The following is an 18609-nucleotide window of genomic DNA, read 5'->3' on the forward strand; positions in this document are numbered from 1 at the left end:
TGGCAGCTCCAATAAAAACACAAACAGGTGAAAACTAGAAAAAAAAGTTTTGAGTCCGAACCACGACCGTTTGATGCATGTCTTTCCCCGCTCTTCTCCCCACGTTTCACTGTCCTCTATAATAAAGGCCAAAAAAAAAACTGCAAAAACTCTCAAAATTAGCAGAAAGATTTGGTCACAGAGACAGAATAGAGATCAAAAATGTGCAAACTAGTTGAACAAACTCATTTAACGTAGCAGTCTCCAACCTTTTTGTACCATGGACTGTTCATCGTGCACAACAAATAATTTTGTCCTAAACGAAAAAAAATTTGCGTATTTAGTTTTTCTTCTGTTTTGGCATCGAGAGTCTTCCTCTTTTCAAAGAAGTTCACCAGAGATGTTTGTTTTTTTATTAATTTTAGCAGGGTTTACATTAATGGTTTCATTATTTACTGGAAGACGAGCTAGTCATTTTTCAAAATAAAAGTCCCTGCAGACTGCACTGGAAACAAAATAAGAAACAAAACGTGTTGAATCTTTCTGTGGTTGGGGATCGCTGCATTCAAAGGACATAAAATGACCAACAAACAGTCCAAAAAATACACTGCAAACATACAGAACCTATAAAAAATACACAAACTGTCCACAAAGAACCAAACCAGTGACTCAAAATGATCAAGAAACTCTAAAGTGACTCTGATTGACTACAAAGAGACTCAAAATGAGCTCAAACCAACCGAAAAGGAGCACTACGAGATGCAAAAGAACAGACTCCTCTGCAGATTTTTACAGACTGGACACTGTTTCAGCGCCACCTACAGGACAATCTGCTCACTGCCTCTACAGCAACGTTAACACCGGACCTCCTGAAGGCTTTAGTGAGTCTCAGATCATCTGTTCACCCTCGAGTCGTCCTGCGGGTCAAAATCGACCCGTTTTAAAGTTTGATAATGTGGAAAAAAAATAGATTTTCACAGTGAAATGTCCACATTTTCAACATTTTTTGGGGAAATTTTAGAAAAAATTTGGTGGAAAAAAGAAATGTTAAGAAAATGTTCTTAAAGAAAATAGAAGTTTTACTGAGATATTTGTAATGACTTTGGATATTTTTAGGATTTTTTGGAAGATTTTTACTCACTTGTTTTGAAAATATGAACAAGAATTTTCTTGCAAAATTATTTTTTTAAATAAAAGTTTTAAGGGAAACTTCTAAGGAATTATGCGAATTTTCTTCCTGAAGGTTTTGCAAATTTTCAGATAGTTGTTGACTTTTTGGGGGAAATTTTTTACTCTTTTTAAAAAATATTTACAAGAATTTTCTTGCCAAATTTGTCTTTTTTTTTTTAAACAAAACTTTAAAGTGAAACTTTAAAGGAATTATTGGAGTTTCCTTCCTGAAGGTTTTGTAAATTTTCAGAAATTTGGGGAATTTTTTTCTGACTTCTTGGACTTTTTTTTCAGACAAAGAAACAATATTTTTTGGTGCCTGTAAATGAAGACAACAGGAGGGTAAAAGCATTAACGGTAAATCATTCCGTCTGTTTGATGTTCGGTTTTGGTTCCAGTTGAACCAGTAAAGTTGATTTTTATTCTTTTATTTGCACCATTTTTTGAACATTTTGTCTTCATTTGGGTGCAGAATGTAAATGTTGATGTGTGAAGAATCAGGACAATAAAAGGAGTTTATCAGAGCACCATCATTTGCTTCTGAGTAAATTAATCAAATATACGGACACAAGATGGTAGAATATTTATGTACTGTTGCTTTATAGTACTCATGTTATTTTCCTGTAAACCCTCTGGTCATTGTTTGTGTTTTTGTTGCGATAACCCCGTTTTCAGGTGTTCGTTTACTCACGGTTCTGTCAGTGCGTCTGGCTGCTGAACCAGTCCAGAACCTCCTGCTGGTTCTGCTGCAGCCACTTGATGTTTGCTCTGGTCCTCTCCAAGGCCTGATCCACGGCCAGCGAGGCCGACCCGAACCCTGCGGCTCCGTTCTGCTCCACAAACTCCTCCAGCTGCAGCAGGAAGCACAGCAACGGATCAGGACCTTGTTTATTCTCTCATTTATCGTGTTTTTAGGTGTACAGACATAAAACTGCACATAAAAACCTGCTGCTGGCACAAAGATAATAATTTATCAATCAGAAGGACTTCTACTGCAGTACTTTAACTACATTTTACTGCTCTGTACTTTTACTTAAACCTCCTGTTGTCCTTATTTACGGGAACCAGAAAATATTGTTGCCTTGTCTAAAAAAAATCCAAAAATTCAGCAAAAAATTACCCAAATCTATAAAAATTTGCAGAATCTTCAGGAAGAAAATTCCTTAAAATTTTTTTGTTTTTTAAAACCCCAAATTTGGCAAGAAATAAAAAATTAAAAAAAATTAAAAATTGTAAATATTTTCAAACAATAAATAAAAATCTTCCCCCAAAAAATCTTAAAAATATCTAAAGTGATTCCATATACATCAGCATAATTTCTAATATTTTCTTGAAGAACATTCACATAAAAATCAACCAAAATCCAGCGAATTTCGCTGGATTTTGGTTGATTTTTATGTGAATGTTCTTAAACATTTTTTAACTTTTCTTTTTTCACCAAAAAGTGTTCAAAAATAATAAAGTTTCCTGATGATCTAAGCTGGAATAACCTTTCTATGTAGCAGTTTTACTAGAAAGAGTTTTATTTGCACTTCTACATTTATTTTACAACCCACTTTATACTACAGTGTATTAATTTCCATTATTTAAACCTTGTACATTAATTATTATTATTATACACGTTTATTGCTGCTGTAACTACATTTCCCCTGGTGTGGGGAGCAATTCAGGACTATCTTCTCTCATCTTAAAGAAGCTGAAAACCCTCCTCAATGTTTATAAGTTTCGTAGAAAACTGTGATGAGCACGAACCTGTTGCAGTTCCTCGGGGGTGGAGAACCTCGCTGTGACTCCAGTGATCATGGAGGCGAAGGAGAAGGAGCCAACGCCGTACCTGAAAACACACCACAACTGTTTGTTTCACAGGTTACGATTCTCTACAAGTTTTTAATCACCTGTTAAAGAGGCTCTGTGAGCATCAGGGAGGGAACAAAAGTCAGTATTTTGGAACCGAAACTCGTCTTCTGGACAATAAGAGCAACATTTACGGCTGCAGCAACACAAAACTTGTGCATGACGATATTCAGTTGAGCTAGTTTTAAACATCACTGTCCTGCCTCCACTGGAGCAACGCCTCCAGTAAAAACCGGCTCACCCCCCCCATCATTAATGCTCCGTCTCAGCACTGCTTTGCCTGATATTTACTCACTGAGTGAACATGTACTCCCACTGATCCCTGACGAAGCTCCAGGCCAGACTCTGTCCTGCTCTGTTGGCGGCCACAGACGTGATGACGGAGGTGGCGTCTTGTTTACGGATCAGAGTGGAGTTCAAGGTGAACGACAGAAACCTGGGAAGGAAAAAGAAACGTCAGGAGCTGCTTCAAAATACCGCTGAAGCGTGTTTGTAATCACTGATATTTAAATGAACGGAGTTTTTATTTAAACCCGAATCTGTTTCTTTTTTCCTTTCAGATCAAACTGACTTTACAAAGATTGTTGAGGAAAAAAATGAGCTCATTCTCAAAACTAAATAGACGAAGACATCATGAAGTAGATCACCTTAAATAAAATGAGAACCATGAAGCTGCTCTGCTTCATTTGACATTTCTGTCATTTTTACAATGTTTCTGCAACTAATAATTATTTTCATAGTTGAATAATCTGATGGTTATTTTCATTATAAAATAATCAATTACTTTGTCTCTAAAATGTCAGAAAATTGTTAAAAAAATAAATAAAAATGTCAGCGTTTTCCAAAGTCCAAGATGACAAATGTTTTGTTGCAACCCAAATATATTCAGTTTACTGTCACTGAGGAGGAACGAAACAGAAATATTCACATTTAAGAAGCTGGAATCAAAGAATTTTGACATTTTTTCTTTAAAAAAATTACTAAAAATTGATGAATCGATTGTCAAAACAACTGGCGATTAATTTAATAACGGTCACATTTTTTAGTGTTCGACGACTCCCAACCAGGGGTGAATCCAGACTAATGTTAATGGGGGGGCACAACAGATATTTGGGGGGGGGCACCAAAAATTTGTAAGAAAAAATGAAAGCTGCTACAGACCTCTCGCTTTGACAAAGTATTTCTCGTGGTTTTTTTGGCTCTTTAACCCAATAGGAAAGCTGTAGATGACCTTTTCATTTTGGGCTGTTAACATTCAATTTATGATGAACTTGTTTCCTTTTTTATGTGAATTACAGCATCATCAGCTGCAGCATCTCCCTGTTATGTAAAACTGGTAAGCTCAACGACAGAATCCTGAGGGCAATTTAGTGACAAATATTGTGCAAGAACAGCACTATTAACAATCCTGTCAATTTCCACTTCTTAGAATGTTTACTGACAATTATCACACCTAAAATAAGAAATAATATTCTGTACTTTTAGCAGCTAGTTCTCAGCTGTAAACCAGAAACATCATAGGGTTCTGTATACTAATCAGTCTAAATCAAAATGAGTACTACCCAATACACAGTGAACAACAACAATCTGTACCCTTGATCTGTGGTAAAATAATCTGAATGTTCTGTGCAGGAATGCAAATTTTAAAATACAATAAAATATGGGATGGAAATAAACAACAGGTTTTCCCTAGTTTCTGGAGTTTCCACGAGGTCGGAGGCAGAAGAACTTGTCATGAAGAGGTGTTGAGTCGGTGAGGATGGAGTGACTTTTTACAGCGACGAGAAGGAAGACGACTAGAAGAGCAGGTCTTTAACCAGCATCCATAAAATCCATGGAGTCGCTCCAGAGAAATGAAGGAAGGTCAACTTTTATCAACCTCCATCCAGATGTTCAACTTGATATCTTTACTTTGAGATTTTTAGCACCACAAACCTTTAGTATCACACTATATTATCATTTATTAGGACTTTAATGGAATCCAGCAGCAGATTTAGTTTTTGTTGACAAACTTTATTCTTGTCGTCGTGGGACTGCAGGATTTAAAACTGTTCCTTCTATTTGACCTCTTGTTTATTAGTTTTAGTGGAGAAAGTTATTTTAATTGTCGATTAGTCTTTTAAAAACCAAATAATAAATTGGATTAGTCAAGAGGTTTAAATTTTTTACTTTGTCATGTTTTAAATATGACAAAAAATATAAAAAAAAATAAAGCATCTTGAGACAATTTGACCTGTGATTGGTGTTATACAAATAAAATTGGATTTAAATTGTATGTATCTTGTAATGTTGGAGGAATTCAGCCATATATGTTGGAAAACACATTTTCTTTGTCCATTAATCTGTTGATTGTTTTCTCCACTAATTCATTTCTTGTTTTGGTTTATAAAATGTCAAACCCAAATATATTCAGTTTACTGTCATTAAAACCAAACAGATTTACATTCATGATGCAGGAATCAGGCAGTTTTTCACTTTTTATCTTAGTTTAGTCAGAAAGATAGTTGATACTGTGTGAATTGTTGCAGCTTGTGAGCCGTAAAAGGTTTTAATCTTTGGGGCCGAGTGTCAGAAAACATTTAGAAACCAACATCAACAAAACACTCAAAGATTTGAACATCATTAAAGGGAAATCCAACTTCTGCATGACAATGTCTCATTAAAGGACATTTATTTCCAACGTAAATGTGTGATGTTCATCCTCTGGAGCTTCTCTTCGCATCGTCTTCCACCTGGACTGGTTTGGTCGGGAGCATGAGCAACAAACGTGAAAAACTCCACTTTAACATCAATGAATGACACTGAAGTTTAATCTCTACATGAATGAGGCTGAGTCTGGATGTGCTGCTCTGTCATTAACTCCTAAGTTTAGGGAAAGTTCAAACTAAAGAGGACAGTTCAGATAAGACTTGAGAATGAGCTTATTTTGAACAAACATCTCAGACTTTCTGAGCTTCAGCACCTCTAGCAAGATATTTGAACAACAAGCAACTCCAGAGATCCAGAAGTTGGAGACAGTTAGCTTTAGCTGAGCCATAGAACATGTGGGACACTAACCTAGCAAACATTTCAGACTTTTCTGTGAATTCTGAGAAATAATTTCCTATTTAATGACAGAGCTACACATCTGAACTCAGTCTCATTAAAACAGACTCTAATTCAGTGTCATCCATCCATATTAAAGTGCACTTACCCAAAATGTTTGTTGCACGAGCTCCAACAAAACCTGTCCAGGTAGAAGGCCACTTTGACAAACAGGAAGTGGAAGATTCCAAGCAGATTTATAGAAGGGGGAACCGGACTGTACTAAGTGTGGTCCAGTATAGAGGGGTGTTTGTGGGTTTTTAAGGCTGATAATGATTATTAGTGAGACATTTGGAGGAAATATTCATTTGCAGTGAATGAAAGTATTTAAAATCTTGGAGTTAAACTTAGAAGAACACAAACTCTAACAGAAAACTTTGTTGATACGTTTCATGTTAAGGAGTTTTATTCATGATGTATAACCAATCAAATCACTCCAGAAGACAGAGTGACCACAGCTAGACAAAGGTTCAGAGCCAAAGTAGCGCCATTTTTAAATGTATTTATTACAGTAAATCAGTAAAAACTAAAATACTGATAATCAGTAAATCAGTCAGCCCACAATTACTACAATTCTACAATGTATGTCTCTTTCCTTTGACTTCTTATTTGTACAATATACGATGTACATGATGGTGTTTTTTCATACCAAAGGCTAACTATGATGTTTTCTCAGAGCCATACTCTGCTACTCTGTTTGTTCTGGCCCTGGGCCGCTGCTCTCCTCCTCTGCTGTTTTCTGGATTGTACTCAGCTTCATGCCTTCGTCCACCCGTCCTCCGTTGACTCGTCCTGCCTGCTGTCTCTGGAGCTGAAGCTGGACTGGATCAGACCAAAGTACCGTCCAATCACGATGCCAGCTGCCTCTCAAAAGGCTCCTTCATCTGGCAGCACTTCTTCTGAGGGGAAGCTGAGCTTCAGCAGAACTTTGGAGATGTGTTCCAGTGGTTGGTGGATGTGTGGGGAGATAGAGAGGGAGCTTTGAACTGTTCAGAAAGGAAAACAGGGAACTCATTGGTAGTTTTAGTTTAGGGTGATACTGCGGTGTGTTTTTGGGTTTTAAGAGGTGAACAGGAAGAGTTTTTTTTCGTATTGATGATCTTTTACTTTGTTCCTGGTTGGAATGCCCTTGAATGTCAACGTGAAGTTCACTTTTAGTTCTGTTTATTTTTATTTTACTAACACCATTTGCTTTTAACCCCCTCACATGTTGTGTTGTTGTAAACTTACTCTTTCAAATAAATACTCGTCTAACCCTCTGGAAACCAGCATTTGGACTGTTTTTGTGTTGCTCCTCACCTACTTCAGACAGCCAGGACAGAACAACGTTTTGTGGACTAAAGGCTAAACTCTGATGTTTTTAGAGCGACATGCTATACTATAGGCTTTTTAATTAACATATTACTATGACGTTTTTTTGTTTTAGTTTCTTTTTTGTTTTTTAGCAACATATAAGAATTTGAACATTTTTAAAAATTACTGTACTTTTACTTGTGCAATGAACTATTATTCTATGACAATTTTAAAACCACATATTAAACTCTGTTTTCTTGAATAACATACTATTTTGACAACATACTGCACTATGACACTTTTTTTTAACCACATATCATACATGACAATTTTAGGTAACATCCTATCATTTTGTGCTCTTTGAACCACATAATAATCTATGTTCTGTTTTATTTTGTTGCTGACATGTTACACAATGAACTACAGGCCGTACTATGGTATTCTTGAACATTATACTATACTTTGACATTTTCAATACTCAATGAACTGATGCATCATCTGGTGTAAAACTTTAACAATATAAAATGTAACTGACTGAGCTGTATTAATTAAATTCCGACATTTCAAATTGAAAGAAACAACAATGACTGAAAGATTTCAGTCAATTAAACCTTAAATTCATTTACCTCAGAAAACCATCTTTTAATGTCTTACCTTAAAATGACCAACATTTTAAAAAATATCACAGGTGTAAAGTAAAAGTTTCACACCAAAGATGAATCACTGATGAACATTTAATGGCATTAACTCAATTATTATGAGGAAACAGAAATCCATTTCTAATATTTCTATCAAATATGTTTGTCTATGAAATATACTGGACAGCGATAAAAATGTCTGCATAGTGAAATCTATGAAGTCCATCTGCATTTATACATCATATTGATGTTAAATAACGGGAACTGTAGCCCACGTTCAGTCACGTTAGCGGAATTATGGACTTCCTCTAGTAAAACCCTCCTGTTCATATATACATACATAGATATATATCTATCTACTGATTCATATTTATGCTCACTAGTTCGGTCTGATACAGTCTCGATGATGACGTTTCACGAGTACGTGAGAACCAAGTATGGACAGTTATGTACTGAGAAACGGCCATAGTCTTCTTACCTCAAAGGTACAAAGCAGCTCGTCTTCTCCTCCGGCATCAGGAAATGTCTTCAAAGCTTCTTCAAATCCAAACGAAATACAATCAAAAGATCAAACTAACGTCATTGGTGCATTCAGGTGCAGTCGGACAACGAAGCTGCGTTCAGGAGCGTCGGAAATCAAAGTACCAGTAATGTAAATTTCCAACGAAAATTTTGGGGGAGCACACAGGGTGGCCAATCCGATCACAGGAAGGGCCATGGCCCCCCCATGCTCCCACGGAAGATCCGCCACTGCTCCCAATAACCCAACTTACAAGTAATTTTAGCATCTTCAGAAGAAAAAAACGTGTGAAAATGAAACTTCACAGTTTTAAAAACAGTCTGAGGCATCTTTCTGAGAGAACTGAATTCAGTGGTTTTTTTTCGTATTTTAGACATCATGATCATAATAACTCCACTCTGACCTCTGCAGCAGCTGGGTGTCGTTCGTACAGGACAGAGCAGACATCAGTTTGCTGGCCTCGCTGGCTAAAGACGCCTCCTTAAACTGGATCCATCCGAACTCCCACTCAGCCTCTCCACCTGCTGCCATGGCGCTGCAGTAAACGACCGATCGCAGGTTGGGATGAATCCTGAGGAGAAAAATCACACTTTTAACCCACCGATCAGGAGGGAAAGCATTCAGATTCATTAGAGGCTGTTTAGTGCTTCCCATAACCTCCCGTTGCTACAAGTCTCTTTAGGACAAAATATAACGAAAGAATTTAATCAAAATTTTGAACAAGAACCCAATAAGACCAAACTCTAACATGTTATTGTGATTAATTCATTAAAAGTTGATCATCCTCTATAATTCTGGTCCTTCTTGTTTACTTCTATCGTTGGTTTTAAACATATTTTCTACTCTGCTGTATAAAACTGTTGTGTTTTTGTGTTACTCTATGCATTTCACTGTATTTTTCTATGAATTTAAAGGCAGATTTAACCTTTACCCTGTATTTTTTGATTGGTGGTAGATTTGAAACCAGATAAAATAGATCCATCACTCTTTTTGGATATAAAATCTGGTGAGTTACACTAACATTTCACACATTCTCCAGGTCGTTGCAGTGATGGATTTGTAAAAATACACAATAAAGAGCACATAAGAATCTTTATAAATGAGACCACGGGATATTGTGCAATTTCTTTACAAATTTGAGGGATGCAGCTGTGCTATTTCTCTATTTGTTTTAGGTTTATTGCATTTTTAATCAATTTATTGTAGTAGTTAGGAGATGTAAAGCAAATAAAACTACTCCAAAAAATTGCACTGCAGTCTGTAAAACCGTAAAAATATATCGTTGCGGATTTGCACAATGGTACATCTTAAAGGATTTAAGGAGACGCCTACGTGTTGTGTTGCGGATTCTCCATCCACTGTCTGAACCAGGTGATGGTCAGGTTCTGACACTCCGGTACTCCGGTTCTACAGGCGGTTCGGACGGCGTTCACCTGGTTGTACCTACAGGACAGAGAAATTCGTGTTTCATTATATATAGCTATGAAATGCTCCCAGATAATCCTCTACAGTTCTGAAATACATTCAGAGAAACTTCAAATATCATCACTTTGAGTTGTTAGAATTATCCTGAGTGCAAACTGATTAGGCTACAATCAACATAAATTAATATCTATGAGGACAAAAAGGTGCTTCCTCCTCCTGTCAAGCATCAGAGCCATGCTGTCTGATGTCTGCAGCTCTCAGATCAAGTTCTCAGTCATAACTCCAGACCCTTAAATATGTCACGTCCATTCCACTGGACGCAGCAGCTGAAGGGGGAACGCTGGTTAAAGGGGAACTTTGTTTTTTTTCAACCTGGGGTCTGTTTTCATGTCGTTTCATACATGTGAGTGATGGAGAAATGAATTTTCGACATAGCTCCAGTATTTAGCCAGGCAGGCAGCTTAGCAGCTCAGCTAGCAGCTCAGCTAGCAAAAAGTATGGGGCAACTTGCCCCCCCGCATCAAAGTCCGCCCTAACGTGCTTTTTTTCCCCACACTGACCGGCTCAGATAGTCTCAATGAGTGTCCCACAACATACTAGAGATGAGAAGTGAATGAAAACCTCCACATTACCTGGCGATCGCTATTTGTTGTGGTCTGTATCCAAATCTCAGGACGCTAGAAAGCAAATCTCGTTCCGAAATCCCGCGATAGCTTGCACCAACACTGGTGTTTTGCCGCGAGCTATCGTGCGATTTCGGAACGAGATTTGCTTTCTCTGCTAGTGAGCTGCTTCCCTGATGCTTTCTCACCTGTTTATTGGTATTATTTGTGTGTGTTAGTGTGTATTCAGCTGTGTGTATTCTGCTGTGTGTACCCACTGGTCAGTGTGTCCTTCAGGAACATGAGTCCAGTCTGACGTCAGGTTCTTGAAGTGCATGAAGAGGGGAGTCACCTGCTTCTTCAGGTAGTTCTGAGGTAACACAGACACTAACAGGTGAGTTCTAAGTGTCATAGAAACAAAGGTAAAGTGTGTAAAATGTTTTTACCTGCATCGGCTGATAGGCTTCGGTTCGGTCCAACATGAGGTAGTAATAGTTGAGGTTGTCCAGAGCAGACTGCCAGGGCATGAAGTCCGTCTCCAGGGACAGATAGGAGGTGGTCCTGAGAGCCAGAGTGGTGGAGACCAGCTGAGCTCTGCAGGAGAAAGGACAAATTTAATGTTATTTACTTTAAAATGCAGCTGAGATGTTGGTCTAATGGTGTCTTTTACTAAAACGATGGTGTTTGTATGCCCTCTGGTGGAAAAATGTAAATTAGTCTGTTGGTCTTCACAGCAAAAAGTTCTTAACCCTCATGTCGTCCTGTGGGTCAAAAATGACCCGTTTTAAAGTTTGACAATGTGAAAAAAAATATTTTCACAGTGAAACTTCTGATGTTCACATTTTCAATATTTTTGGGAAATTTTTGAACATTTTTTGGTGGAAATAAAAGAAATATTAAAAATGTTTCTTAAGAACATTAATAAAATCAACCAAAATCCAGATTTTTTTTTAATGTTCTTAAAAAAATGAAGACTTCATTTGCAAAAACAGGTAAGTCCGTTTTCAGAAAACTCATTTTTTTATTTTTTACTTGAGATAATAATAAAAACACTAATAATTTATTTTTTGTCTATTTTGTCATGTATTTTTCTACTGAGTCAAATCCACTCAACTTCAGTTTGACTGATATTATCTCATGTAAGCAATAAAAAAGTTTTCTGAAAATATATCAACATGGAGTTATCTGTTTTTGCAAATGAACTCTTCAAATATTAGAAGTTTTACGGATATATCTGGAATCACTTTACATATTTTTAGGATTCTTTTTGAAGATTTTATTAATTTTTCAAAAATATTTATAAGAATTTTCTTGCCAAATTTGTGGGATTTTTTAAAAATAAAACTTTTGAGGGAAATTTTTAAGGAATCGTTGGAATTTTCTTCCTGAAGGTTTTGCAAATTTTCAGAAATTTGGGGAATTTTTTTTTTGCTGAATTTTGGGATTTTTTTTCAGACAAGAAAACAATATTTTTTGGTGCTGTAAATGAGGGCAGCAGGAGGGTTAAACAGCATCACAGGTGGTCTTATTGGGATGTTTACTGCATTTTACTGCTGTAGCTGTTTAATAAACAGAGACATGCATCATATTCTGCAGGACCATCACAAGTTTATAATGCTGCTGTCATGTGACTATGAATTTAACTTTTCAGCCGCTCTGTTCTCATTTTTGTGACATTTTCCAGCAAATATAAAAATAGTTTATGCATCTTAAAAGGCAGAATAATGTTCTTAACTCATAGGGGAACAATTATTCTTTCTCTTGTGAGATAAAATCTAATTATAAATCGCCAAATTTAGGGAAACACAGCTTCCACTGAGCAAGAAGACCATGAAATACTGTATTCTGAGCACCAACTATATGAATAAATGTAGTGTACAGAGTGTAATACTTCCCTCTGACATGAAAGTTTGAAGTAGAAGTCTATGTAAGCCCCAAATTTGTAGTTAGGTACAGCACTTTCTCAACGTATTTGGTATGTTCTAAGCTCATAAAATAGTAAATTGTACATAAATCCGTCAGACTAATGTAGGGAAAAGAGAAGCATCAACAGAACGTTACTCGAGTAAATGTACTGTCGTTGTTTTCCACACTCTGGCTGCAGCTAGAGGAACGTACCTGGCTAAATTAAAAGCATCGTCCACAAGCTGAGCTCTGTTTATCATCGGTATGACCTGAAACAAAACAGAAATATTCAATATTATCTGTAAAACAATGAAAATAACAAAAGATACAACAGCTGCATTTATATGGACGGTATTCCTTCTATCTGATGAAAGTATTTCTGATTCCAACTTTGCTGTTTACATTAAAGTAGTCTGACAGATGTGTGTCTCAAAAGCATTTATTTAGAACACAGCTTTGGTCCTGTCTGCTGCCAAGGGTCTAATCTGCCTCAGACTTTATTGAGTTCAACGTAATATTTTAGTTTCATCTCATTTTTCATGTGCAATATTTTACTATCATGCGAGATATTACTTAGTTCCTCACTATAAATGCAGTCATTACTCTAATCATAATAATAATAATAATACTTTATTTATAATACAGCGTTCACAAGGTGCTTTGACAGTAAAAACATTTAAACAGACAATCAAGCCAGACATAATGAAACAAGGAGGGAAACTGGAAGGAAGTAAAAACACAAGAGACACACGAGGACAGGGAATGTCAACATTTTTTAAAAAAGGAGGGAAACTATAACAAAGGGAGGAATCGAAAACACAAAAGGATGTACAATTTTAAATACAAAAGCAGGGAAACCGTGAAAAAGGAGGGAAACTGTGACAAAGGGAGAAAGTAAAAACACAATTTTGTTCCCTCTTTTTTCACCAATTAAAGACGTGGGACAAAAACAAAGAATAAATTGATTCCAGCTAGAAAGAAACGACTGTATTAAACATTTACATGATTATTAGGCACCAGTATTTCTATTAAATACTTTATTAAAAACATTCTGTGGTTACATGAGGCATTTCCATTCAAACCGGGCTGCTATTCTGATTATTAGTGGAAAATCAGCATCCATGTAGATACAGTTAATGAAAACGAAGCAGGAACAGAAACGTAAACATGATGAAGGACTAATTTCCTGAGTAAACCCCCGTGGTGCCGGTCGGATAATAAAAACAGAACCGTGCCTACCTGGTGATCTGTGGTCAGCTGAGCGAACAGACGCTCCCAGTTCCCCAGGTCGTAGTTCACTCGGTAAAATCCGGTCACGTTGATGTTGGCCAGAACCCACGAAGCTCCACTCCTCATGTCCGGGTTCACCACTGACAGAGGACAGACACAAAGTTAAAGAACAGTCACAACAGAAACACCGTTTATTGTGTTTATGAGGGGTTTTCTACAATTCTACAGTTTCATTTAACAGACGCTTTTGTCCAAAGCGACGTACAACACAAGCAAGAATTCAGACATAAGGATAAACCTGTAGTAAGTGCAAAAGTGCTTCAAGTGCGATTGGTCAAAGGTGTTGCATCAAGCTGCAGAAGACTTGCTAACCACCCAACCCCTCCTTTTTTTTCAACTTTTTTAGCGCTAAATAAGTGCTGGGTTTTGGACCACCTGACTTATTCTACCCCTAAGGTGGAGTCGGATTAAGTGCCTAGGTGTTCTCTGAACAACTGAGTCTTAAATTGTCTCTTAAAAGTATAAAGGGACTCAGCAGAACACACAGAGTTTGGTAGTTTGTTCCACCATTTGGGAACAACAGAGGAGAAGAGTCTGGCTAGAGATACCGAGCCGTGCTGGGCTGGAAGCACCAGGCGTCTCTCACATGCAGAGCGAAGTGGGCGTGAAGGGGAGTAGACCTGGATCAGGGAATCCAGGTAGGCTGGGGCCGTTCTTGTAAATGTTTTGTAAGCCAGGAGGAGAATATCAGAATATCACTGCACCTTCCTTCTCCAGCAGCCACCAGATGTCCGTCTGGACCTCACCGGCCTTCATCCACCGAACAGGAACCGGCCACTCGTACCTGAAGGAAGCAACACATTTAACTTACAATCTACTCATTCTGCAGCGCCCCCTGGTGTGTGGAGTCCCATATTAAAGAGGTTAAGGCAGGGATGTCAAACTCATTCCACAAAGGGCCGGTGTGGCTGCAGGTTTTTGTTCCAACTAAGCAGCATCACACCAGACCTGACTCATTTAATCAACCAATCTCAGTCTCCAGACAGGTCATTGGTCAGACTGTGTGCTCTAGGCTACAGCATTTAGTTCCAACATATCTACAGCACACAGTCTGACCAATCACCTGTCTGGAGACTGAGATCGGTTGATTAAAGGAGTCAGGTCTGGTGTGATGCTGCTTAGTTGGAACAAAAGCCTGCAGCCACACCGGCCCTTTGTGGAATGAGTTTGACATCCCTGGGTTAAGGTGTTACGTACTTGTAAGGCGACTCGACCGTGACATTGGACTCTGGATCCAGCAGAAAGTGCTGCTGGGAAACTTTCCCTGAGGCCGTATCCACGGTAACCACAGGGAAGCCCATCTGGAGCACCCAGGGGTTCATGATGTCCTGAACTGGACGAGGAAGTAAAACATCGTTGTCTGTCACCGCCTGCAGAAATATTTTAAGAACTAATCACTTTATAAAGTCAAGACATTTTTATTCCTACATGTCAAAACAGCACGTGTTTTTTATCAACTAGAACTGCAAACAAATTCAACACCAGAACCTGAAAAAACAAGTTTGATAAAAAGCTGCATCTGGTGGTTAAGAACATTTTTATTTATCTTAAATAAGATTTGAAAGGCAAATTTAGTCTTGAGGGAGCGTGTTGTCAGAACACACAGCAATCATTTTGTATTAGTTGCAGATTGTACAGCTGTTTTTGTCTGTAGTGTCCAAATGTTCATTGAGTTCTCATTTGTCAGAAAATCTGTGGTGCTACATTCACTGGCCCAACGAAATGCAGACTACTGGGTCTAACTTATTTACTCAATATTTATTCTAAGGTGACTCCAAACTACCTGACACCATGTCAAAGAATTAACCGCTGTGTTTGCATTTTGTTCAAACAGGTGGACAAAAAGTTCAGAAAAGTTTGTCTAGCATAGTTCAACAACCAACGTGTCAGATCATCTAAAAACAGCAGCTAACTTGTGTCAGTAGTTCTTGTGCTGGATCACCAGTTGATAAAATTCTACTTCCAGAAATGACGTCTACATGAGTCTGTTGGTATAAAATAATCAGTCACCACTGATTTAATAAGCTGCAAGTACAGGCTTCTTATGCTGATTTACATTTCATTTAGATCAGGGGTGTCAAACTCATTTTACTTCAAGGAGCCACAATTAGCCTAATCTGATCTCCAGTGACCAGTAAAATCACAGCATAATAACCTATACAAATAACCACAATGTCAACAACATTTTCCCCTTTGTTTTAGTGCAAAAAAAGTGGAGGAAGAAAGCTTTCGGACACCCCGTACATTTGTGAAATACTGCATTAAGAATCTCTTAGGTGCACTCATCAAGTTCAATTTCTTTAACAACAATCACAGCCATAATACTAAACAAATCCCAAAAAGGCAATTAAAAACTTAAACTTGATTGGTTCCATTAAAAATAAGACATTTTGAGTATTGGTTTGTTTTGATAGAATTTAATTTATTAGTTTTTCTGGCGTCTGTCTAATGCAGCCAAACCTTTTGAAAGACAAAAAAGATTTTTCCACAGTTATTTCATGATAATATCTGAGACTGTGTAACATTTTAAGGGTGTCCTAAAACTTTGTTCCACCACTGTGGATACTTTCTGGGTATAAGAGTAAATGGTGTTTCTGCACAGCTATGATTCAGAACTATGTGTTGCAGCTGTAGCTAAATATTCTTTTAAAAAAAACAACAACAAAACTTCTAACAATAACGTAATTTAAAATACAAAATCTTCACCTTACCATTTGTAGATGCTGCCACAAGTCATTTCCCACTGTGTTGCTGTAGGCGAAGTGATTGAGGTACGACTGCAGACAGAAGAAAAACAATCAGCTTCATCCTGTCAGAATGTTTACAAAGATGGTCAAAATGACTGATCCCCCAAAGTGAAGCTAAATATCTACTGTCCCGTTGAAGTTTGTTTATGTTTCAGTTATTTGCTTCTGCTGCACTGAATAAAGTGACTGACTGACTATTGTTTGTCTTCAGCCCCTAAACGAGTGCGTTGCAGCACATCACCCCAGAGCTCATTTCCATGAAGTGGTTTGATTTCTATTAGATGCAAATGAGGAGCGGAGGTCGGACGTATCGCAAAACTTTTGTAAAATGTCAAACCTAACCGTCGCTGAACCAAAACGAGGACAGATTCAGCAGCTTATTTCTCGCCTCAAATGCTTCAGAAATACTTTTCGCTGAACTGTTTTCAAAATAAAACTGAACATTTGTGACCAAATGTTCATTCCGGTCAGGGGCCAAAAGTATAATCTGTTTTTCTGACCAAACCAACAAACGAAAAAGGGAAAAACAGCTCAATTTCATTTTTTCGTTTTCAACCAAAAACGAAAAAACGGTTTTTTTCCTTTCTCAATTCAAAACCAAAAACGAAACCAACACAAGCAAATTACCCCCGAATTTCGTTTTTGGATTTCAATTTTCCGTTTTTTCGTTTCAGGTCTCAAAACGAAAAAACGGAAGCACGTGACCCCTGACTGTCACGGGTCAAATGGACTCCCTACCAAAAGAAAAGCCTTACTGATAAATGGGTGATAAAAGATAAATTACGTTAAATAGCGTTTTTATTTTTGCACGTTATTTATTATATACACTACTAGGCTTGTGATAATGTTAGAAAATAATAATAATTATTATTATTAACAACAATACTACTATTACTACTATAATAATGATAATAATAATAATTACAGGTCTGCTGCCTGGCCTGGATACATCTAATGAGCGGACACGAGATCGTTAAGTGTTCACCTTTGCGATAAGTGTGACATCAACCGGCACTCCGGTTGATGCTATGTCTGTTGATCATAAAATACGTGGGTCATTTTAACTTTGTGACATGTCAGCTGCATGGCGTGTGCTGATGAGAAACTCGGTCGTCCAGGGGCCTGTTTCACGAAGCAGGTTCAAGAAACTCTGAGTTTCATCCTCAACTCTGAGTTGATCTACTCTGAGATAGAAAACTCTGAGTTTTCGGTTTCACAACGGCTGATTTGAGTTGGTTTAATCAACTCGGAGTAGTTTGACCCGGAGATAAGCGTGTGCACCGCAACTCTGAAAAGACAGCATGGAGCCCCGATTCGACGAGTCACCATGGAAACGGGGAAGCGAAAGGCTGCGTTTTTGAACTGGAAGTTTTTAACGCGCTCATATGGCGAGTTTGAACATGTTTTTAGAAAGAAGTGCAACACATCTGCAGCTGCAAAAGAGAGAGAGAGACGGCGTAGAGAACACTGCTGCCCGGATCAATGCGTAAAATTTAAATGTAGTCCTTTGTAATCGTAATAATATTACAGGGAATAACTGTCTGAATGGGAGCCTAGAAAGTTAAGGGAAACGGTTCTTTTCGAGCTGCCTCATACAGCTGTTCTCAACTCGTAAAGCGGCACGGAGGAGCAGCAGTTCTACTCCAAGCTCCTCCCGGACGACCGAGTTTCTCATCAGCACACGCCATGCAGCTGACATGTCACAAAGTTAAAATGACCCACGTATTTTATGATCAACAGACATAGCATCAACCGGAGTGCCGGTTGATGTCACACTTATCGCAAAGGTGAACACTTAACGATCTCGTGTCCGCGCATTAGATGTATCCAGGCCAGGCAGCAGACCTGTAATTATTATTATTATTATTATTATAGTAGTAGTATTGTTGCTAATAATAATAATAATTATTATTTTCTAACATTATCACAAGCCTAGTAGTGTATATAATAAATACTGTGCAAAAACATAAACGCTATTTAACGTAATTTATCTTTTATTACCCATTTATCAGTAAGGCTTTTATTTTTGGTAGGGAGTCCATTTGACCCGTGACAGTCAGGGGTCACATGCTTCCGTTTTATCGTTTTGAGACCTGAAACGA

General features: G+C 37.8%; 1 protein-coding gene across 1 annotated transcript in view; it reads right to left on the reverse strand.

Moving 5' to 3' along the window:
• LOC110955853 (aminopeptidase N-like) overlaps positions 1–18609 on the reverse strand; it is a 55384-nt gene that overhangs the window by 19857 nt on the left and 16918 nt on the right. Inside the window, exons 12-23 of the mRNA XM_051952656.1 lie at positions 16472–16537; positions 14958–15130; positions 14465–14544; positions 13710–13840; positions 12684–12739; positions 11012–11159; positions 10844–10935; positions 9871–9981; positions 8942–9109; positions 3299–3439; positions 2902–2983; positions 1841–2000 (exon numbers count right to left, since the gene is read on the reverse strand). Coding sequence (XP_051808616.1) covers positions 1848–2000; positions 2902–2983; positions 3299–3439; positions 8942–9109; positions 9871–9981; positions 10844–10935; positions 11012–11159; positions 12684–12739; positions 13710–13840; positions 14465–14544; positions 14958–15130; positions 16472–16537 — 1401 coding nt within the window. The 3' untranslated portion in view covers positions 1841–1847. The remainder of the gene's footprint in view (positions 1–1840; positions 2001–2901; positions 2984–3298; positions 3440–8941; positions 9110–9870; positions 9982–10843; positions 10936–11011; positions 11160–12683; positions 12740–13709; positions 13841–14464; positions 14545–14957; positions 15131–16471; positions 16538–18609) is intronic.

The sequence above is a fragment of the Acanthochromis polyacanthus genome, chromosome 8, assembly GCF_021347895.1.
Source record: "Acanthochromis polyacanthus isolate Apoly-LR-REF ecotype Palm Island chromosome 8, KAUST_Apoly_ChrSc, whole genome shotgun sequence".
Lineage (NCBI taxonomy): Eukaryota > Metazoa > Chordata > Actinopteri > Pomacentridae > Acanthochromis > Acanthochromis polyacanthus.